Source organism: Labeo rohita, chromosome 20 (assembly GCF_022985175.1).
Source record: "Labeo rohita strain BAU-BD-2019 chromosome 20, IGBB_LRoh.1.0, whole genome shotgun sequence".
Taxonomy (NCBI): Eukaryota; Metazoa; Chordata; class Actinopteri; order Cypriniformes; family Cyprinidae; genus Labeo; species Labeo rohita.
In genome coordinates, this window is record NC_066888.1 from 21,770,647 (window position 1) to 21,793,539 (window position 22,893).

Below are 22,893 nucleotides of genomic sequence, written 5' to 3' on the forward strand. Positions count from 1 at the left end.
TTAGCCAAAAAAAGTATTCATGTACCGATTACATTTCTGAAATGTGCTACTGGCAGTCAGTATTCAGCATTATTTTAAATGAGAAGTATTCAGCTGGTCATGTGATATCAAAATGGCTGCCCCCTGAGGCAACCCACTCCATGTAAAACAAAACAGCTTTTATTAGGATACCAACAGGAATCTTTAAAAATACTATTTGCTGCTTTAGATGTAAAATATTATTAATGAGGAAATAATTCCTGAGCACAAGAAACAGCTACTATATAAAGGAACAAGTCCTTGTATGAAGTCACCATTGTGCCCTTGAGCCAGCCACTTAAATTCAGACAACTTCCTTGTGATAAGTCTAATAATGTGCTTCAGATAAAAGCTTATGCGAAATGACTAATTAATACCATAGGCAGACAGTTGAGACCTATTTTGATAGTGCCTAAAAAAGCAACCAGAGAAAGCAGGGTGTGCCAACTTTTAGTCTTGCTCAAAAATGTAGTGCTTGTCTGGAATGAGGGTTTTCTTCTGCTGAGGAGAATGTTAGGTAAGAAGGTAAGAGATTTCACTCTTTGAGGGGAAGTGACAATAGGAGCACACATTCTAGACATTCTCACCCTGTAAAGCTTGCTTGACAAGTCCTCACATTTCACCCTAACTCAGTCATTGAATAAACATGTATGGTATCTTCACACTTTTGTAAAGCTACTTCCTGCCTTCTAATGATATAGCTGTACCACGTAAAATAAGTGAAGCCTGGTGCTTTAGGCCTGGACAATACAGTGCTGTATTTGGGGGAAAATATTACTGTCAAAAGACAGCAACATTACTGTGGAGGAGGGTGTGTTGATAACACACTGATCAGTAGATAAGACACAGGAACATTACCGCAATCCTCTGGGACAAGCGTCCACTCATTTGTTTACACCCTCAACATATAATGCAGCTTTGTTTTGTGTTGTAAATGTCTAGGAACTGGTATCTTTATTATCTTAATGGGTGGTCTTAATATAATAGCATATATGAGACCCTGGATCACAAAATCAGTCATAAGGGTCAATGTTTTGACATTGAGATTTCTAAATCATCTGAAAGCTAAATAAATAAGCTTTCTAATGATGTATGGTTTGTTCGAATAGGATCATATTTGGCCGAAATACAACTACTGGAATCTGAGGGTGCAAAAAAATAAAAAAATCGCCTTCAAACTTGTCCAAATTAAGTTAGCAATGCATATTACTAATCAAAAATTAAGTTTTGATATATTTATGGTACAAAATATCTTCATGGAACATGACCTTTACTTAAAATCCTAATGATTTTTGTCATAAAAGAAAAATCAATAATTTTGACCCAAACAATGTATTTTTGGCTATTGCTAAAATATACCCGTGCTGCTTAAGACTGGCTTTGTGGTCCAGGGTCACATATTATATTAACATTACAACATACAAACACAAAATCTAATCTTTCATAAACATTCTTTGCAACAGCCAATGTGGCCTATATAGGTAATTTGGATAACTAATGGTGTTTTGAAAATGTGATCGTATTCATTTTACAAATAGACCTAGTTCCCTCTTTTTAAATGTAGGTATCTTTATTGATTTACATGTGCATTTGTTTTCTATTATGTCTTATATTCTGGTATTAATTAAAAAAAATATATAAATAAATAAATAATTAATAAATGAAAATAGAAAATATTCGTCAAATGTAATCATCATATTTTGAATAAACATGCATGTGTTTTTCTTGTGATTGCAACTGGAGATACAAGCTCTTGCTAGTACTGTACATTTTAGCCATTTTTAAACAGAAATTTACTCAACTCATTCATGTTGACAAAATAAATGTCACAAGACAAATGTCAGCCAAGATGTGACTTATAATGTATGCAAAATTTTAGGAAGAAAAAACCCCCTTAAGTTTCCTTCTTGCTGCAAAAATGTGTGTGTGTGTTTTTTTTTTTAACTTGACTTTTTAACTACTCTTTATCATCCAGAATTACTGTATGTTTTGGGCTGCTATTAATGAATATTGAGCTCGTGATACAAACTTCTGGCTTACAAAGCCAGCAGTCTTTTTTTAGATTCCTGGAAACAACAATATTCCGGTTATGGAAATCAAAATATTTTTTCATAATCAGAATATGGCCATATTCTGATTAATATCAAAATATGTAAACAAAATGACATGACACTTCTATACATATATATGTATACAACAAACCCTCAAAACCTCCCCAGAGATGTTTTTTAGTTACAAGGTCTACAAGACAACAAACACGCTCTCTTGTGTACGGCATCCCATTGTCCCATAACCTTACCAGCAAACTCTCCAAATTCAGAGGTGATCGTTGGTCCTTGATGATTGACTCCAGAATTCTCACCCGGTTTTCTAGTCTCTTTCCTGCTCCGGTCGACATTGCGGCAGCTCGGTGTTATGAAGGTCCCGGTAGACATCAGATTGAGAACCGCGGTTGTGAGACTTCAGACGTCCGAAATCAAACTTGTCACTACCTGCCGTAACTCAACGCGACGCCTCTCAAAGCTCACCGGTTCTGGATGAATGAATTCTTTAGCCGAAGACTTCATACGCTGTATAAATGTAAAAATTACAGTGGTTTTGTGTCTTGTCCTACGTAAATGACAACGGTGTTCTTCGTGTTAGTGCCAGCAATATAAAATCAAAGGTTAGACCCACGCGTTCAGGAAGCCGAGTGTCTCTCCCGCTCCGGTTCAAAAATTACAGGGGGAAAAACCTTCCGTGTACAAACGGAGTTGAAAATCACACTCTTGATCTTCCTGTCTGTTATTTTTGAGTAAATGAAGTAGCGAGGAGTACATGTGAATGTAAATGGCGTGTTTCTTTGTTGCAGCGTGTGTCCCTCCCCTGCGGCCACTGGAATTCTTTGGATCTTATCTCAGCAATCGCTTTTACCAGCCAAACGTCACTCTCTAAATACAACCCCATATACTACACTAGATATATTTAGATGATTGCATACATGCATTTATGATGGAACGAATAAGCTTATTATAGACGACTTCTTTCATGTGCGTTTCGTAAATGAACTGAGGTGTACTTCTGCACTCAGAGTACTGACGATTAAAATTATAACCATAAACATCTCCAGTGAACACGGTGACCATTCTTAGTAGGCTTTTTAAATCATTTTGATGTAAACATTTTAAAGCCATTCTCTGTGTTAACTATTATATTAAAGGGTAACATGTTTGCCCTAATTTGTTTTTAGAGGTATTTTCATAACAAACAAACAGCGTGTCAAAAAAAAAATACTAATAGTCAATTAATTCTCTGAACAGTCGTGGCTGATAAAATCAAATTAGTTTAAATCCAAATTACTCTCTCAAAAGTTCTTTTTTTTAATATTTATTTTTTGGCATTTTTGCCAAGTGGGAGAGAGATTGGGAAAGGTCCTCGAAACCGGATTCGAACTCGGGACGCCCGTGGCACAGCGGCGGTGTATGTCAGGCGCGCTGCCCACAAGGCTTTAAGGTACTACTATGTACCATTTAGGGAAACTAAGATACAAAGATACCTTTTATACCTTTTTCTTCACGTAGGTGTGGGTGTGGCCATTTGTAAATTGTATGGGTCTGGCTTCCGCTCTCATCCACGCCCAGCTATTTTTAGCTGTACAGCTCATTTTGCTTCTTGATATTGCAAACTGGTGTGTCTTACCGTATGTGACCCTGGACCACAAAACCAGTCATAAGTGTCAATTTTCCGAAATTGCGCTTTATACATCATCTGAAAGCTGAATAAATAATCTTTCCATTGATGTATGGTTTGTTAGGATAGAACAATATTTAGCCGAGATACAACTATTTCAGTATATGGAATCTGAGGGTGCAAAAAAATAAAAATATTGGGAAAATCGCCTTTAAAGTTGTCCAAATTAAGTTCTTTGCAATGTATATTACTAATCAAAAATTAAGTTTTGATATATTTACAGTAGGAAATTTACAAAATATCTTCATGGAACATGATCTTTACTTAATTTCCTAATGATTTTTGGCATGAAAAAAAAATCTATAATTTTGACCCATACAATGTATTTTTGGCTATTGCTACAAATATACCCCAGTGACTTAAGACTGGTTTTGTGGTCCAGGGTCACATATTATTTTAATGTATTATCTTAATTATGAACACACTGGTTGTTATTCTTTGTTATTTCTCTATAAATGATAGTGAACCAGAAGTCTCACCAATAGGCTTACTTCTGCGTTGAAGACAAAGGTGGATAGCTTTTGTACTGTTCGACTCCTTTGACATCTTTACATCTATTTTCTTAGAAAGTGTATGTGTGTGTATACAGGCAGCACTTCAAAGTGTCCATTGTGACTGTGTATGACACTGATAATAAAACCCATGTGGGGCCCTCATTGACATGTTAGCTAATATTTCATTAACTTGTTACTTTGTACACTCAATGCTCTCTATGAGGACTGGAAACGGGCATTAAGCAGTGCTGTGTCAATGGAAACAGCTGAAACGGACTGTAATTTATGAGACAGTCTGACTCTGCATATCATAGACTAGACACATGACCTCTTATCAGCCAAACAGATTTTGATTATAGTGATAAAAAATTAGCACAGATTGAGGACATCATTCTGAGGGACAGAATTAAACATAATTCTTTGTTATGAAGGTAACCTAAATATTCTTTAAATCTACGCCTATAGTAACGTAAATATGTGTCAAAATCCAAATGTTTTGGTTAAAAAAGTAGATAACGTGTCAGACAACACCCACCTCTTGCACTTAATGTTAGGAATGAGGAAGCAGTTTGTTGTATGTCTCAGAAAAGTGTCCCCAGGGTTTAGCTTGCTTAAGTAATTTCTATGGAATAGACTAGAGAGAAATCCCATAATCCAGCATTAAATGATCTTATAAAACAACAAAATGAATCCTTGTTTTCCACCGCTCTTATAATGATCTACACAGCCTGTTTTATCGAGGTTGAGGTATTTACTTAAAGGTTTGTGGCATATTGAGATACATCCCACTCAAATAATGGAAAAAAAACCTCTACTACTTTGTGTTCCCATGTGGTTTAAAGTTTCAAGCGTGTTTGTACTTTTAACCACACTTTAAATATATATATTGCCAGTCAGTTGAGAATGCTCAACGCTGACCTCTGGTGATCATATTAATAATAAAACCGATATGAAAACACTTTTGGCAAATGTCTTGTTTAAAAATCAATAGGATCATGTAATTCTGGGACACATTTATAATAGCTTATGGTAGCGTACGTAAACAAAATAAAACAGCTCGTCAGATCTCGTTTCTCTCTATCCTGTCAGTACTGTTGTGGGCTGGTTGCCATGACAGCGTTCAACACATGAAGTGCGGATAGAGATGGAGGTTACAGTTTGTTGCTGCAGACACTATTAAAGTGAGTAAAGTCAATAAACATGAGAATATTATGTTGAATTAACTAATCGAAGCATATATTATTACAGAGAACAGAAAAAAAGTTAGCTGATAGTTACTTAAATGCACTTGATATGAGCGCGATACTTAATACATTAGTTTTAACAGAATCTTAATGTCAGTTAATAACTGACGATGATTTGATATTGAATTTCTTGATTAATTTAAACATCTTCTATTATTTATTCTTTACAGTATCATACAATGTCATCCAACTTCCTGTTAGTGGATAAACTCATCGAGGATGAAGCAGAGAGAGAAATTCTGCGCTCCAAACCAACATGTTTTATCATCATTGGAAAACCAGTAAGTTGTCAACATGTGTATTTTTCTCTCAAACATTAAGGTGAATGAAAGTAGGTTGACTGGGACACCTTTTCCCAGGCATTTCAATGGCAAAATGTGCCCCAATCAACCTGAACTCACCTAAATATTCCTCAAAGCAAGTAAATAGTGTTTTGTGTTATATTGTGTAATCTTTTTTTTTCAGGGTGTTGGGAAATCTACTCTTGCCAGAAAATTAGCAAAGACCTGGAACTGCATCCTCATTGATGGTAAATGATTAAGTACCTTTGATGTCATTATTACATATGTAGTTTCTGAATATTTGTATTTTTTCACTCTATTTAGATACAGATCTTCTTAACAGCCACATCAGTGATGAGACAGAACAAGGTATACAGGTTTGTATCACTCTTGTTTAGTTATTTACATGGTCACAATAGAAAAAATTATTCTCTGCAAAACTCTAGCTGTTTCATGGAAGATATTTTTTGCTGTAGCTCTTTAAGATTCTGGTTAAAGGGAAAGCTGTTCCAGAAGAGATGATGGTCAAGTTAATTGTTGACCGGCTCAAGTCACCTGATGTGGAACATTATGGTAAGGGTATACAAAACTAAAATAACCTAACTTTATAAAAAATGACTAGCTAACCAAACATGTAAATCGTTCTATTTTTAAATTCTTCAGTTTTAGTTGTTTTGTAAATATATCTGTAATGACATGTCTGAATGGCGGTTGAGCAGGTTATGTCCTGGCCTGTTTGCCATCAATGTCAGAGGAGTATCTGAACATACAAGAGCAATTAGACCTGATTAAAAGCCTCAGAATGCCACCAGACTTCATCATCAACATTAAGGTGTTTTATAATCTTAATACTACCTATATTCCACTGAATTTTAACATGGTGACATTGCTGTAATTCACTCAACACTTTCTAATAAGGGAATGACATTTGGTGTGTGTATGTATGAAGTGTGCAGACCAGGATCTGATCTGCAGGCTATCAGATGAGCGTCAACATCCAGAGACAGGCCGTGTGTTTCAGAGGGAGCAGTGGGACCCTGATGTGAAGAAGGAGTCAGTCAAGAAAAGCAGCAACATAGAGGATGAGGAAGAGGAAGAAACAGAAGATCTGGAGGAAGAGGTATTACTTAGAACATTATAGTTTCATTTTTTAGCTTTTTTCCCCCCAGATTATTTTAGTTTAAATAATGTCAAATCATTCTGTGGTCCCATTTTAAATGGATAGTTTACCCAAAAATGAAAATTCTGTCATTAATTACTCACCTTCATGCCGTTCCAAACCTGTAAAACGTTCGTTCATCTTCGGAACACAAATTAAGATATTTTTGATGAAATCCAAGAGCAGCTAAGCTACTACAGCTAAGCTACAGAAACATAGTAAAGACATTGTTAAAATAGTGTATGTGACATCAGTGGTTCAACTGTAATTAATAACATGAGGGTGAGTAATTAATGACAGAATTTTTATTTTTGGGTATGCGAAGGCCTCCTAGTGAGCCCTGGGCCCCTAAATGAGATCCATTTACTCATTTGAGGAATGACAAAGATGGAAACTGAGTTCAGTATATTACTGCAATGATTTATTTGCCAGACACTTTACCAAAGTAGTATATGGACTATTAAGATTGCTGAAAATGTTACACAAGTTTCATGAATGATTTCAGAACTGCCAAATGTTTAAATTGACTAAATGCAATTGAAAATCTGTTTTTAAGACGGAAGAGTTAGAGTTCGAGAAAGACATGATCACACAGCTAGTAAGAGTCAGCGAGAATTACCCAGAGAATGCCAACAGCAGGATCATGCACTATAAGGACACCATCCTCAGGCCTCTAGAGGTATTGGCATCTATAGTATTACACACATACATACTAGACACACTATTTTAGAAACAATGAAAAAGCATTAAGAACAATTATACTTATGTTTGATTTGTAGGATTACATGGCGGACCACAATCCTCCATGTTTATTTGAGCTGGATGGTAACAAGGTACCAGAAGAGCTCTATGAGGTAGGTGACCTCTGAATTAATCTGTCATTAATTACTCAGCCTCATGTTGTTCATCTTTGGAAGACAAATTAAGATATTTTTGACGAAATCTGAGAGCTTTCTGACCCTGCATAGTCAGCAACCCAACTACCGTGTTCAAGACCCAGACAGGTAGAAAAAACAACAACAAAATAATAACTTATTTAACAATTTATGCACAAAATTATTCTTGTACCTTCATAACATTACAGTTGAACCACTGATGTCACATGGAACATTTCAACAATGTCCTTACTACCTTTCTGGGCCTTGAACATTTCAGTTGCGTTGCTGTCTATGAAGGGTCAGAAAGCTGAAAGTCAGAAATCAAAAATATCTTCATTTGTGTTCCGAAGATAAATGAACGTCTTACAGGTTTGGAACAATATGACTTGTAGAAAGTCAAACACTATCTAAAAACTAAAAGATTAATGAAAAGTGGAGAAAACTAGTCTTGAACCAGCACTAACATATATTAAAATCTGTTTAAACTACTCATGACCACCTTTACTAGAATTTATTGTAAGCTTATTTATTGTGTAAAATTTAGTCTAACTAGTTGTAGAATTTGTATTAAAAAACTGTTAAGGGAATAGATTTTTCCCTATAGATTTATATTCCAAATGTGGCATGTTGTAGCTATTGGATCTAAACGTCTTTAAAATATATTTCTGTCTTGAAATCATTAACATTCAAATAATATGACATACTGTACAATGTAATGATTTAAACACTGAACTTTACAATTGTCTGTCCACGTTCACAGTCAGTAATGTCTCGTTTGGAATCCATGGCTGTGAGGTGTCCAGCGGTACCTGTACGTTTAATGCCAACAGAGGAAGCAGAGCTTGCTGATCAGATGGACACGGTCAGTTAACGTAAACACACACCTCCCTAAACTAACCTTCATTTAATGTGTCTCTTCACCTTGTCTGTGCTTTTTTTTTAGGAGGAGCTGTTTCGTACTCTGTCTTCCTGTAGGAATGTCGCACCAGGCTTTCAATGGCGAAGGAGTCGATGGTCCGGCAACTGTCCGGTGGCCCTCAAAGAGGGCAGGATCATCAAGGGCAGACCAGAGTTTGCTGTTGGGTTAGTGAAAACTAATTTATTATAACTAAAACTACTTCATCCTGAGGGGCTGTTTATAAATTCAGTTGTTTCTCTCAACCAGCTTCATGGATAAGTTCTACATCCTGTCATCTCAGGAAGCCCTTCAGAAGTTTATGAAGAACCCTCAATGCTACCTTCTGCCACACATACCCCACTTGCCTTGCAAGGTGTCAGTAATTGGTCCGGCATGCTCAGGAAAGAGCACAATGTGTGCAATGCTAGCTGAGCATTATGGGGCTGTAGTGGTAGATGTCGAAGCACTGATGGGATGTACACTGGGTATGTTCAAAAAGGACATGTTGGACAAAGTGCGTCAAGACGCCACACTCGCAGGCTTAGAGAAGATCAGGGCCAAGATGCCACTTGAGGCTACAAATGCATCAGGTTAGAAAATACCAACTTGGTAACTCTACAGAACAAGCTCCATAGCATGACAGAATAATAATTTCATAATTTGTTTTGCATTGTTCACTGTAGGTTGAAATTTGAAGGTATTCTTTGATATCTTTAAGATGGCATTTCTTAATTTTTGTAGGTAATGTGATTAATGAGGAACAATCTGAAGAAACTTACTTAGGTGAGGTCAATCCACAGACAACATGGACTTTACACCCCCTTAGTTTCACTGATAACAATGTATGTTCTTTAACATATTGTTCACTTATTGTATTTTTAGAGACACACCCAGTTGGTGAAATAATTGAAAAGATATGAAGTTAAATAGTAACCCAGTTACTATTGGATACTATAAATACTAAACATAAATTCTATTAAATGCAACTTGCTACAATTATTTGTTTTGATAACTAAAACTATTAAAAATTGTTTTGATTCTATGAAATAAAGATAAAATACAAAAAAATAAATTTTACATTAAAATGTAAACTTAAACTCTAAACCTCTGAATTACTAAAAGAAATATTTGAAACAACAAAAACGAATAAAAATGACAAAAGCACATTACAAAATTACCAAAAACTAATCTAATTAAAATTCAAAATTTAAATATAAAAGCCAATTCAAAATCTGAATAAACACTATAATAGTATATACAAAAAATAAAATAACACTGAATTGATAATGTGTCTTTTTATAGCAATAGAGGTGACAGAAGATCACCCAGATGTTCAAGCTTTTGTGGAGGAAGCTATGAGGAAAGCAGCAGAGTCTCCAGCCACAGCTCCACGGGAGCTTTTTTTGGAGGCCCTTGAGAAACACATAAGAGAGGTAGACTGCTGAGCTCCCTCCTTTAGCTCTTACACTTACGTAGCATTATTTGTTTTTAAGAATGCATGTGGGTTGTTAGATCGAGGCTGAAGATGTGGATGCTGAACATAAAAGAGGATGGATACTGGATAACATTCCCAGCAGTAGATCACAGCTGATCACCATTGAGGAACTACATAGTGTTGTAAAACCAGAAGTCCTATTCTGTCTGAAAGACAATGATGGAGAGGGTGAGAAAAAACATGTATTTTCATTTCTTAGTCTTGCTTTTGATATCAAATAATAATCTATGATTGTTCAGGCCATGATGTCCACTTAGTTATCATGGTCACTTGTTTATTAAAGGAAGGACTGTACTAACCAGGATGTATGAACAGAATAAAGAAGAGGTGGATAGAGCCGTGCTGGCTCGCCTACAAAAAGAAAGAAAACTGCAGAAAACACAAGACATCAGTGAGAGACTGTGAGTGTGGTTAATATAAGGGGACAGGTTCAGACTTCAACTTTGCAATTAAAGGAGAAGTTCCTTTCCTGATAATGTACTCACCCCTATGTCATCCAAGATGTTCATGTCTTTCTTTCTTCAGTCGAAAAGAAATTAAGGTTTTTGAGGAAAACATTCCAGGATTTTTCTTCATATAGTAGACTGCAATGGTTGCCAACAGGTTGAAGGTCCAAATTGCAGTTTCTATGCAGCTTCAAAGGGCTCTACACGATGACAGCCGAGGAATAAGGGTCTTGTCTAACAAAATGATTAATCATTTTCTGAAAAAAAAAGAAAGTACAACTTTATATATTTTTTAACCACAAATGCTTGTCTTGCCCTAGCTCAACCTCACACCGACACAGTCCCGACCCAATGTTTACAAAGAGAACGTGCAAAGAAAGTCAAACGCCCTTTACATAAAAGGAAAATGAACGTCGGACGATTTTGAAGTTAGAGGAGAAAATGAGGTGGAGTTTTTCGCCCTACCCTACCTTTTTCAACCGAAATACATAGACGAGCGTGATTACGCAATTCATGAAGATGTGCATCGCAGAGCTAGTGCAAGACAAGCATTTGTGGTTAAAAAGTATATACATTTTTATTTTTTTAGAAAATGACTGATTGTTTCACTAGATAAGACCCTTATTTCTCAGCTGGGATCGTATAGAGCCCTTTAAAGCTGAACTGAAACTGCAATTTGGACCTTCAACCCATTGTTCAACCCAAGTCCATTATATGGAGAAAATTCCTGGGAATGTTTTCCTCAAAAAAACTTAATTTATTTTCGACTGGAGAAAGAAAGACATGAACATTTTAGATGACATGGGGGTGAGTAAATTATCAGCAAATTTTCATTCTGGAATTTCTCCTTTAAAAATATGATGAAACATTCAGAATTCTAGGTCTACTTCCAGGTTTAAATTAGATATTAATTTAGATCAAATTGTATTTAAAAAGCATCTCAAAAACCTGTGGAGAAAACAATATTTAAGATACAGTTAAGAATTTCATGATGTAAATGTAAGAAAGTGGTTTTGCATATTTTAAAATGGTGGTAAGATTTCATTTTAAGCATATTTTCAGCAGTTTACATGCTTTTTTTTTTGCAGGAAACACACTGAGGACTCAAAGAAAGATTCACAGCCTACTGACAGCAAGTCCAAACTAGAAACGCTGCATGAGGAGTCAGGTAGTACTCTTTAACATCTCCCAACAACAGATACTGACAGTGATGAAATTGTTGGAAGTCATCTGTCTGTACATACACTGCACATACACTACCATAATAATGTAATATTACAAAAAGTTCTTTAATTATTTCAAAAAAATTGCCTTTTGACATTTCTATTCATCAAAGAATCCAGAAAAAATACATCACGGTTTCCACAAAAATATTAAGCAGCACTGTTTTCAACGTTGGTAGTAATCAGCATATTAGAATGACTGAAGGTATGTGTTTTGATAAGTAATTTATATGTATTTGCAGAGAGTTTTGATAAGTCTGATGAAGAAGACAAAACTCTAATCAGTGAAGGTTTGTAGTCTTACCATTAATTATATATTTGTTTATCTTTCCTTCAGCACTCACTGTTATTTACCTTTACTTGAGTGTCAGTTATAATTTTACGACTTCATGAAAGTGTTTATTTATGCATTTCTAAATATATCTGTGTGTGCAGAGGTGGTGCTGCCAACGGTGTGGGAAAATGGTTATCCTGACGGCCCAGAGATGGAGGCCTTTAGTGTGCAGCTGAAGCAGTTTTTGGCAGATTGGGAAAACATAGAACACACAATCACCTGCAGCTATGCTATACTGGACATCAGCAACAAAACCCCTCAGGGCATCCTCCAAGAGCTGATCTACCACATGGAGAGTATGTGGAGTGGACTGTCTGACAGTTTCAGACTCTTTCTTTCACTCTAAATTAGCAGCCATTTCCTCTCACTCACTATATCTTTACTTTCTCCCTCTAAATGTCTTTCTCTCAGAGCCATTTAAGTACACAGCTATGAGCATATCTAGTGCAGACCTGGAGGAGGAGGAAGAGGCCATACATGCGCTGACACAGGCTGAGAAACGAGATGATGTTAATGAAGAGGAGGAAGAAGAATCAGAGGTTAGCGCCATCATTAATGCAGCACTAATTAAATTGCACTATAGAGGGTTTGCACTTACGTCACGCTTTACCCAGATGTTTTGCATTGTTAATGTAGTGCTGAATATGTTGTTCTGCAAATTTATGCTGTCTAAACCACGAAAAAAATTTGGAAGCTGCTAAATCATATAGAGAAGGACTTAGTAAGCAGGAAAGGGCACAATATTTTGACAAACTCTAAAAGTTAATAGGTGGTTAAGATATGTACGAGCAGTATTAATGAAGATATTAGCTTAATATTTCACCTACCTGACCGGAATTGATAAGAACAAACACGAATGTTGTCAAGATTCTTGCCCTGGAAATCCTGGTTCAGTTTAGCCAACCACAAACGCCTTTTGTTCCTCAGGCAGTTTTTGCACTCTTCTCCTTGATTTGTTATAACTTTTGGCAGTCTATAGTACTCCAAATGTTTTTCCTGGGCTGACCGATTAGTACAGCCCAAAACATGACAATAAGTGACCATTTTCAGCAGCAGTGATCAGCAAAATATGCAATGTGCAAAATTCGTTTAGTTCAGTAGCATTGTTTACGTTCACGTCGTGAAAACACTCTATTTCACTCTAAAATACACTGTATTAGAGATGTAAAATTGGCTGTGAATAAAATCCATGTTGACTTTAAAATACTGCATTAAGGGCTGTTCACCCAAGATATAAAAATATATTTTAAATTTTACCTTTTTTATTTAATTATTTAGCTTTCTCCAACTCACAAACCCCAGTTAGGGAGACTCTGACTTAGACCAACAATTTCTAAGATGTAAAAACATTAAAAATATCATACCACTCTTTTGTTTATGATGGTCTCAGGAGGATGTCAGCTTTAAGAGGCAGCTGGGAGACACCAAGCATTTTTGTCCAGTGGTCCTGAAGGAGAGGGGTACGCTACAACCGTGTCTGGATGAATATGCTGCGAAATACAGAGACAAAGTCTATTATTTCTCCAGCACAGAGGCACAAGAAAAGTTCCTACAGAATCCTGAAATCTACGTCTCTAACATACAACTACTAAAGGTATAAGCAGCATTTTATTAGGATGACTGATAAAAACTCACACAAACTATCAGTGAGTGTCTGAACCTTCTGTAATAGTTGCATAAGAGTCCCTCAGTTGTCCTCAGTGTGAAAGTCATTGTTGGAAAGGGTTCAAATACACAAAAATGCTGAAAAACCAAAGAATTTGTGGGACCTGAAAGATTTTTCTGAAGAACAGCGGGCAGTGTAACTGTTCAGGACAAACAAGTGACTCATGAACAACTAGCACTAAACAAAAAAACACAGCTGTGAGTCATTCAGGTAAGAACACAGGATTATCAAGGAGATGTAAACTTTTGAACAGGGTCATTTCTATAAATTCAACTATTATTTTCTCTTGTGGACTATATGTAAACATCTTTTATGTGAAATATCTTATTCAGGTCAGTACTAAATAAACAATAACATGCATTTTGTGTGATCCCTTGTATGATGAACTGTAACACAAAACCACATGTATGCCACCAGCCACCTGCGCTGCGGGTCTTCATGCTAGGAGTGAGGGGTTCTGGGAAGACCACCCATGGGAAGTGGCTTGCTGATCAGCTGGGAGTCTTTCACATCCAGTTCCGAGAGCGACTGCAGGAGCTCATCCTACAGAAGACCCAAAAACATGTGTCATATGCAGATGATTCTGAACCCCCTGAGGAACCTCCAGAAGAGCTGCAGGGCCTGCTGGAAGCTCAGGCCCAGGGTCAGAGTGTAGTGTCTCCAGATCAGGAAGAGAAGCTTAGTCATGAGGATACTGCCTCTGATAATCCTGATACAAAGGTAAAAGAGCGATGCTTGTATGTCTGTCTTGATGCATTGCTTGTCACTGAATAATTGTGTTTTTGTAGGAAGAACAAGCATTGACTGATGATGAGGAGGCCATAAAGGCATACCTGCAGGATGGAGATCCTCTCCCTCCGGAGATACTGGAAATGGTTTTATTACAGTGGTGGAACCAGGAGCCCTACAAGTAAATGCTCTTTCACACAACAAAGACATACAAAAGAGAAAAAGCACAGTTAGAAATAGACTGATAATTGGTTTTACTATTAAATAGCTACCTATACTTTTTTAAAATAATCTTTTAAAGTGTAGTGAAGTAAAACTTCTCCTTCAGATCCACAGGCTTTATTCTGGAGGGATTTCCCCAAAACCAAGAGGAGGTATCCTTCATTGTGGAGCATCGCTTGTTTCCAGATGTGGTGGCGGTGATGTCAGTAGAGGTTTCTGAGGTGGTGCGGCGTCTCCTGCCCTCGCGGCTCACACGTTGGAGAGAGAGGCGAGATCGCAAGCAAGAACAGATGCGTCTGGTCATTAAGCTGCGGAGGGAACTCAGGGTGAGTGTTCAAGCCAAAACTTCAGCATTTGGGATAAAAGCTTATAAACTTGACTGTATACTCAATATAGTCACGGTCTGTGTCAATCTGCAGGACCGGGCCATCACCCAGAGAAGAGCTGAGCTTATGGCTGAACGTGCACCCAAAAAACCCAGTCCACTCACTCTCAGGCCCCTCAAAGAACAGGTGATTGATCACTGTCTTTGTGTCTTGTTCCTGGCTTAGACACATTCTGACTAGACATTCTGTTGCTCCATCAGGATGAGGATGACGATGACGATGACGATGACGAGGAGGTGCAATCAGAGATGATGGACGAAGAGCAGCAGGAATTGGAGGAGATGGAGGCCATGCTGCTGGAGGAGTTTCCCCCTGTTGAGGAAGAGGAGGCAGAGGATGAAGAAACAGAAGCTGGTGCAGAAGAGAGGCTGGAGATGGAGATCAGTCAGAGGTTTGAGAAGGATGACAGCAACATCACTAGTATGACGGTAAGGAGAAGAAAGGTGAAAGGTCCATTTAATTCCCAAGGAAATTGCCTTTTCTTGTTAGCATTAAGGGATTAGTTCACTCCTTAATTAAAATTTCCTGATTTAGAAATAAAGGTTTTTGAGGAAAACGTTCCAGGATTTTTCTCTATATAGTGGACTTCAATGGGGATCAACGGGTTGAAGGTCCAATTTGCAGTTTTAGTGCAGCTTCAAACTGCTCTACACGATCCCAGCTGAGGAATAAGTGTCTTCTCCAGCGAAATGATTGATTTAAAAAAAAAAATAAATAGGTATATACTTTTTAACCACAAATGCTTGTCTTGGACTAGCTCTGCAATGCGCATCTACGACTTCATGCATTACGTAATCATTTTGGATCACTTTTTCTCCCCCAACTTCAAAATTGTCTGACAGTTTTGTAAAGCGCGTTTGACTTTCTTTGCACGTTCACTTTTTAAACACATGGTTGGTACTTCTACCTACGTCACCTGTGACGTCACCTGTGACCTTTCCAACGTGACTGTGTACCTACGTCGTAGACGCAGCGCTAGTGCAAGATGAGCATTTGTGGTTACAAAGTATAAAATTAAAAAAAAAAAAATTGAAAATGACAGATTGTTTTGCTTGATAAGAGCGTTATTCCTTGGCTGGGATCATGTAGATCCCTTTGAAGCTGCATTGAAACTGCAATTTGAACTTTCAACCCGTTGGCTCCCATTGAAGTCCACTATATGGAGAAAAATCCTAGAATGCTTTCTTCAAAAACCTTACTTTCTTTCCGACTGAAGAAAGAAAGACATGAACATCTTGAATGACATAGGGGTGAGTAAATGATTAGGACATTTTAATTCTGGAGTGAACTAATCCTTTGAAGGAGAAGTCTACTTCCAGAACAACAATTTAAAAATAATTTACTCACCCCCTTGTCATCCAAGATGTTCATGTCTTTCTGTCTTCAGTTGAGAAGAATTATGGTTTTTGAGTAAAGCATTTCAGGATTTTTCTCTATATAATGGACTTCATTGGTGCCCCGATTTTGAACTTCCAAAATGTAGTTTAAATGCAGCTTCAAATGACTCTAAATCCTGAAATGTTTTCCTCAAAAACCTTAATTTCTTTACGACTGAAGACAGAAAGACATGAACATCTTGGATGACAAGGGGGTGAGTAAATTATTTGTAAATTGTTGTTCTAAAAGTGGACTTCTCCTTTAATGCTTTCGTTCAATTCAGTTCTAGCAATTGTGTAGAGAATTAAGTATGGATTGGTTTTATTTATTTTTTTAGGATTTTCTAACAGACAACCAAATCCCCCGTCTGGTTATAAGCGCAGGCCGTCCGCCTCGGATTGTGAGGTACCAGCTCCTACAGGGAATCAAACCTCTGATGGTTAACAGAGAGTCACTGTTTCAAATGTGCCAGCCAATTAGCTACAGTCTAGCCAGAAGACTTCTGTATAGCTCCTTTAAATATCCCAGTGCCTTCGGTTGCTGGGATCCTGTTAAGGTAAGGGCAGAAATACAACATATTGTCAGTGAATTAAAAAATATAACCTAACCTATAATAAAATAGCCTACAATGAAAACAAAGAGACAAAAAACTCAGTTTTCAGTTATGTTCTGTAGTACGCAGAAGGAGATTTGATCCAGCCTCCACAGGGACCTTTCAGCGCCACCTTCCCTGTCATCCTACACCAGTTCATCTACTTTTTTGCATCCAAGGAGACACGCAACACCTTCATCCTCAACCCAATCAAATACCTTCGTCAGTCAAAGCCCAACCCTTCCCTTCCCATCAAACTGGCTATCATAGGCCCACCCAAAGCAGGCAAAACCACAGGTCAGATTTCATGCAAAGTCATTATAAGTATTTTGAAAGTGCTATAAAAATATATAATACCAAAAAAGCAATTGTTTTTGTAGTAGCTAATGGCCTGTGTGTACATTCAGTGGCCCGGGTGTTTGCACGCGAGTACGGTCTCGCTCGTCTCTCAATTGGGGATGCGATACGTATGGTGCTCAACAACCAGGCCAAAACTAAGCTGGCTAATCAGGTGCAGAAGCATTTAAACCAGGGTCTGACTGTACCTGATGAACTGGCCATCCAGTGCCTGGAAGTGGCAGTAATGAGCCTGGTTTGCAGCACACGTGGGTGAGGACCACAACTACAGTATATCCCAGTCAAAGAAATGCACTTCTGTAAGAAAAATAACCTCAAAGACAGATGACTGTTAGTCTATATGTGTGTGTGTTCAAAGGTTTGTGTTGGACGGCTTCCCTGTGACCAAGCATCAGGCTGAATTACTGGAATCCTGCAGCATTATTCCTATGCTAGTGATTGAACTGCAACTGGACACAGCGGAAGTGCTGAGGAGAGGCCTGAGGGACAGAGAAAAAAACAACAGGTCAGATGAGCACATTTATTTATTTTTATTATTTTCAATTTTCTTTTTAATTTTAGGTCAAGTTTTAGTAATTTTGTTGTTTGATGTTTTTATTTTTTAAATATTTTTAAAATATATTTTTTCTATTTCTACTTCTATAAAATAGTATTAAATATTATTTTAATATTTAAGAGTTTTATTTCCCTTTAGCTTTAATTTGTATTTATAAATTATAAATTATTTTTTACATTTATAATATTTATATTTCTTTTTAATTAATGAAAATTATTTTTATGACTTTTTATTAACAACTTTGTTAACAACACTGACCTAAACAGAATTTTATCTCACTGCTGACAACTACGACATAAAAACGTTTTTTTCTTTTTGGACAGTGTTACAAATGTTGTGGTATTGTGGTCTGGCATATGTATATTAAATGCAAATGTTCAACATTTGTAACATTATGGCAGTTCTCTCCGACAGGCCTTACCCAATGCATGACAGCCCCCAGGTCCTAAACATTCGCAACTCTTGCTTCAGACGAGAAGTTGAAGCTCTCAGGCTACATTTTCATCAGCAGTATCACAACTGGACTCCCGTTGATGGTCACAAGAGCAAATGGTGGGTGTGGGAGCGAGTTTTAGATGAGGTTCGCATTAGCTTGAGACACATTCATGCTTACCTGGAAAGGATTCAAAAAGGTGAGAGCATGCAAATGATGCACAGTAGTCAAACAAGAATCACTATTAATATTCATTATTATAAAACAGTGTGCTGTTGTTCTCACAGGCCAGGCATCCTGTATAAACAGACTGTGTATTACCCCACGAGAGCTGCAGTCTCGGCTGGGCGAGTTCGGGCAGTACTGTCCAGTTAGCTTAGCTCTTCATCGCCATCTGGTGGACTGTTCACATAATAGCTCACTGGAATTGGCTGCAGAGTTCAAGGGTCATTTCTATAAAATGGCTAGCAGGGAGTTTCTAGAGGTAACGTATCGGTCCAGCAGCATGTTCATCTGCACACAGAAATATTGGTTTAACTCAGATTTCTCTGTATGTGTTTAATAAGAAATTTCTAGAGTCTCCAGAACAGTTTGTGGTTCCAGGTTGCCCTTACCCATTACCTCCTCCTCCACTCCTGCCTCATAAGCTCAACGCAGGCCAGGTGAAGAGTAGGTTCCCTCTACAGGTGGAGATGAAGGGTTTCTGCCCTGTCACGTATATGGATGGTCAACAGAGGTACAGTAAAGACACTCTGCAACACTTACGGGAGTAATTACCTTAATTATACTGTAGTTTTGCTGACTGTAATCATTAATAAGCTACATTTTTTTTTACCTGTAGGTATGAGGCCTTGGTGCGTGGAAACACGGAGTATGCTGTTGAGTACCGAAATAGGATCTATATCTTTGAGAGTGAAAAGAAACAGGAAAAATTTCTTCAGTGAGTAGCCATTTGGCAGGGGGATTCCTGATTGGCTGATGCCATTACAGGAATAAAACATATTAAAATAGCAAACACAGGTAATTCACAACAAAACTGTTCTTAGGTCACCTGAGACTTACTGGAACCAGAAACTTCCACATAAACTACCTCCGTTGGAAGATCCGGTCTTACTAACCTCTTTACCGATTATGGGCTATTTGGAACAAGTAAGAGGGCATTGAAACAGAGAATCTACTGGTTATGTTTTACTATACATATTGGTCACATAACTGAGTAATCATCAATAAACCATGTTTTTATGTTTAAATAAAATACACTACCAGTCAGAAGTTCTTCAACAGTAAGATTTTTAATGTTTTTTTTTTAAAGAAGTCTCTTCTGCTCACCAAGGCTGCATTTGTTTGATACAAACTACAGCAAAAGCAGAAATATTCTAAAACTACTACTATTTAGAATAACTACTTTCTGTTTGAATATATTTTAAAATTGTAATTAATCAAAGCTAAATTTGACACATCATTACTCCAGTCTTCAGTGTCATATGAACATTCAGAAGTCATTCTAATATGCTGATTTGCTGTTCAAGAAACATTTATTATTATTATTATTATTATCAATAATCAATTACATGTGACTGGAGTAGTGATACTAAAAATTCAGCTTTGAAATCCCAAGAATAAATTACATTTTAAAATATATTCAAATAGAAAACAGTTATTTTAAAAGGTAAAAATATTTCAGCATTTTACTGTGTTTGTTGTACTTTGGATCAAATAAATGCAGGCTTGGTGAGCAGATTCTTAGCTCACTGTTCAAAAACTTTTGACTGGTAGTGTATGTTTAAAACATAGTAGATGTTTTTGTGGCAGTTTATTTATTATATTAACCACACTTGAGTTTATTTTTTATTGTACATGTATTTTGTTTTATGCATGTTTGTTTTTTTATCACAGAGTGTGGCAGTTCCCGTGATCAAAGCCATGACTGCTGTTGGTCAACTCAAGCCAAAGTTCCCCTTTCTCAGTGTGAAGAGATCTGCTATATTGTACCTGGCCTTTCATCTGAAAGGTGGCCTTGAATGTCTTATTTTTGCTTTTGACAATAGCTTGAAATGGGAGTGGTTTGGAAATCTAACCTGAATAATATCTGTTCATAGTTTGTAAAAGAAATGCATTTATTCAATGTAGGATATTTTCCAATAAAGTCAACTTTCTACCCTTCCATCCCAACAGCATTCAACAGCAGGAACCCAGACTATATTCGTCAGAAGTACAAAAAGAAACTTCAGAAGTTCGAGGAATGCTGTGAGCTCATCTCCTACCTGAGTACCACCATGAAGACACACAGATCCCCTCACAACCTGCCCCCTGATTTTGCACAGAAGCTGGACAGGTTTCTGGCCCTGGAGAAGTCCACCAAAACAGCCTCGGGTCTGATACAGCTTGGGGGAAGTTAGAACATATCTTCAAATAATAAAAACCTTGAGTCAGACTCAGCATATCACAATATTTGATCAGTGTTGGTTGATATTGTATAAATAAAACTGACACATATACATTTTAAGAGGACTTTGTTAATGTATCCTATTCAATGGACAATTAAAGATATGAATGAGCCTAATAAATAAGTAAAATTGATTTTTTGTGATGTGTTCTTGTACTGATCTGTTGTTTTATATATAAGAAATGAATAATGAATAAATAAAACAATAGAAAAATGACAGACAGCTAGATAGATAGACTGAACGACATACAGGGGTGCGTTTCCCAAAAGCTTCGTTAGCTAACTATGGTGGTTAGGTCCATTGAACTCTATTGGTAACGACGGAACTTGGGACCATAGTTGGTTTTGGGAAACGCACCCCAGAACGATATATATATTTTTTTTTTTTTTTTTTTATTCAAGAAAAAAGATTGAACATTACAAAAATATTAACAAGTAAATCGAAATATAAAATACAAAACATTAAAGCAATCTTATACAGTAAAACAGAGTTCTAAAGGGAGAGAAACAAATTGATTAAAAAAAATAAATAAAAGATAAAATAAACAAATAAAAAAATATATATATACACTACTTTTCAAAAGTTTGGGGTCAGTAAGACTTGTAATAGTCTTTAAAGTAGTCTCTTATGCTCATCAAGGCTGCATTTATTTGATTAAAAATATAAAAAAAAAAAAAAAAAACAGTAATATTGCTAAATGTTTTTACAATATAAAATAATGTTTTTTATTTTAACATACTTTAAAATAGAATTTATTCCTGTGATGAAAAGCTGAATTTTTATCAGCTGTTACTCCAGTCTTAAGTGTCACATGATCCTTCAGAAATCATTCTAATATGCGGATTTATTATTAGAATGATCAATGTTGGATAATATCAACAGTTGTGCTGCCAAATATTTTTTGGAACCTGTAATTTTGAATAACATGAATAACAAGTTTAAAAAGTACAGTGTTTATTCAAAATATAAATATTTTATAACAATGTAAATTATTTATTTTTAACTTTTAATAAACTTTTAATTATTAACTTAATACATCCTTGGTGAATAGAAGTATTAATTTCTTAAAAAAAAAAAAAAGAAACAATAAAAATGTACTGACCCCAAACTTTTGAACGGTAGTGTATATATATAAACATAAAATAAAACAAAAACCATTGAAACAACTAAACAATAGTTAACAATTTCTTCCTTTTTCCTTAGGACATATTCAACAGTTGCAGCGGGGGAGAATTTCTCCATGAAATCTAACAATATGACATTCTTTTTATTATTAATTTGCATTAGAGACTTTTTCAAAATCTCCATTTCTGATAAAAATAAATTACATTTTGGTATGCATTTCGCAAATTTCTGTTTATGAATATAATATTTACCTTGTAAAAGTTAACAACATAATCATTTTACTTTTGTGTGAATAAGTACAAATCACATCTTTTAAAGAAAGCATATAGTTGACACTTCTTCGCAGAAATAGAAAGGCACTAACATCAGACCAAAATCTAAGAGACAAATTACAATCATAAAACAAATGACACAAATCTTCCTCATGTGCATTACAGAAACGACAAGTATTGTCAATGTCCATGAATTTAGAAAGAGCTAATTTACATGGGTAGTATTTTGAAATGCACCTCTTTAACTTTATTCAAAATACAAAATTTATAAGGATTTGACCAGGTCGTTTTCCAATTAATATCAGAAATTTTTGCATTCCAAAAGAATTTTCCTCTAGGTGAGATTTTATGTTTTGATTGCAAAATTTGTCTAATATTTTTATTATTACAAGAGGAAGAATGTATTGCAATACCATTAACGTTTAATTCTGGAAATATTCTTTCATTGCTTCCATAAGAGAGATGATTATTTATTAGTTGTATCAACCCAGAACGATATATAGATCGTAGAAAAAATATACGGAACGTTTCG

General features: G+C 36.3%; 2 protein-coding genes across 9 annotated transcripts in view; one reads left to right on the forward strand and one right to left on the reverse strand.

Moving 5' to 3' along the window:
- The window catches only part of rock2b (rho-associated, coiled-coil containing protein kinase 2b), a 39,684-nt gene extending 36,752 nt beyond the window's left edge, over positions 1 to 2,932 (reverse strand). For 3 of the 7 annotated variants that reach the window (XR_007830043.1, XR_007830044.1, XM_051139549.1), the window contains exon 1: positions 2,318 to 2,932. Coding sequence is in view for 5 of the 7 variants with exons in the window: in XM_051139549.1 (XP_050995506.1) it covers positions 2,318 to 2,416 (99 nt within the window). In the remaining 2 variants the exon portion in view is untranslated. The remainder of the gene's footprint in view (positions 1 to 2,317) is intronic. The other 4 variants (XM_051139552.1, XM_051139553.1, XM_051139550.1 and 1 more) reach the window with 3 other exon arrangements.
- Positions 2,933 to 5,330: 2,398 nt separating this feature from the next.
- On the forward strand, positions 5,331 to 21,069 carry ak9 (adenylate kinase 9). Of its 2 annotated transcripts, XM_051139547.1 has the most exons (37): positions 5,331 to 5,422; positions 5,656 to 5,766; positions 5,951 to 6,014; positions 6,091 to 6,143; positions 6,243 to 6,339; positions 6,486 to 6,598; positions 6,716 to 6,886; positions 7,482 to 7,604; positions 7,705 to 7,779; positions 8,564 to 8,665; positions 8,747 to 8,886; positions 8,969 to 9,291; positions 9,443 to 9,484; positions 10,004 to 10,134; positions 10,214 to 10,364; positions 10,480 to 10,597; positions 11,731 to 11,810; positions 12,108 to 12,155; positions 12,301 to 12,495; positions 12,611 to 12,738; positions 13,590 to 13,793; positions 14,283 to 14,585; positions 14,654 to 14,775; positions 14,923 to 15,142; positions 15,236 to 15,328; positions 15,403 to 15,630; positions 16,917 to 17,135; positions 17,255 to 17,468; positions 17,579 to 17,780; positions 17,887 to 18,033; positions 18,499 to 18,716; positions 18,805 to 19,001; positions 19,084 to 19,253; positions 19,359 to 19,457; positions 19,564 to 19,666; positions 20,414 to 20,528; positions 20,693 to 21,069. In XM_051139547.1, the coding sequence occupies exons 2-37, from the start codon at positions 5,665 to 5,667 to the stop codon at positions 20,914 to 20,916; spliced, it is 5,334 nt and encodes a 1,777-aa protein (XP_050995504.1). In that variant the 5' UTR covers positions 5,331 to 5,422; positions 5,656 to 5,664; the 3' UTR covers positions 20,917 to 21,069. The 2 variants fall into 2 exon arrangements, with proteins under 2 accessions (XP_050995504.1, XP_050995505.1); XM_051139548.1 differs by lacking the exon at positions 9,443 to 9,484.
- The last annotated feature ends 1,824 nt before the right edge of the window (positions 21,070 to 22,893 follow it).

Coding starts and splice junctions, on each gene's coding strand:
- ak9 (XM_051139547.1), top strand. CDS start 5,665: ATGTCATCCAACTTCCTGTTAGTGGATAAACTCATCGAGGATGAAGCA. Junction 7,605..7,704: donor CCATCCTCAGGCCTCTAGAG/GTATTGGCATCT, acceptor TTTGATTTGTAG/GATTACATGGCGGACCACAA. Junction 12,156..12,300: donor CAAAACTCTAATCAGTGAAG/GTTTGTAGTCTT, acceptor CTGTGTGTGCAG/AGGTGGTGCTGCCAACGGTG.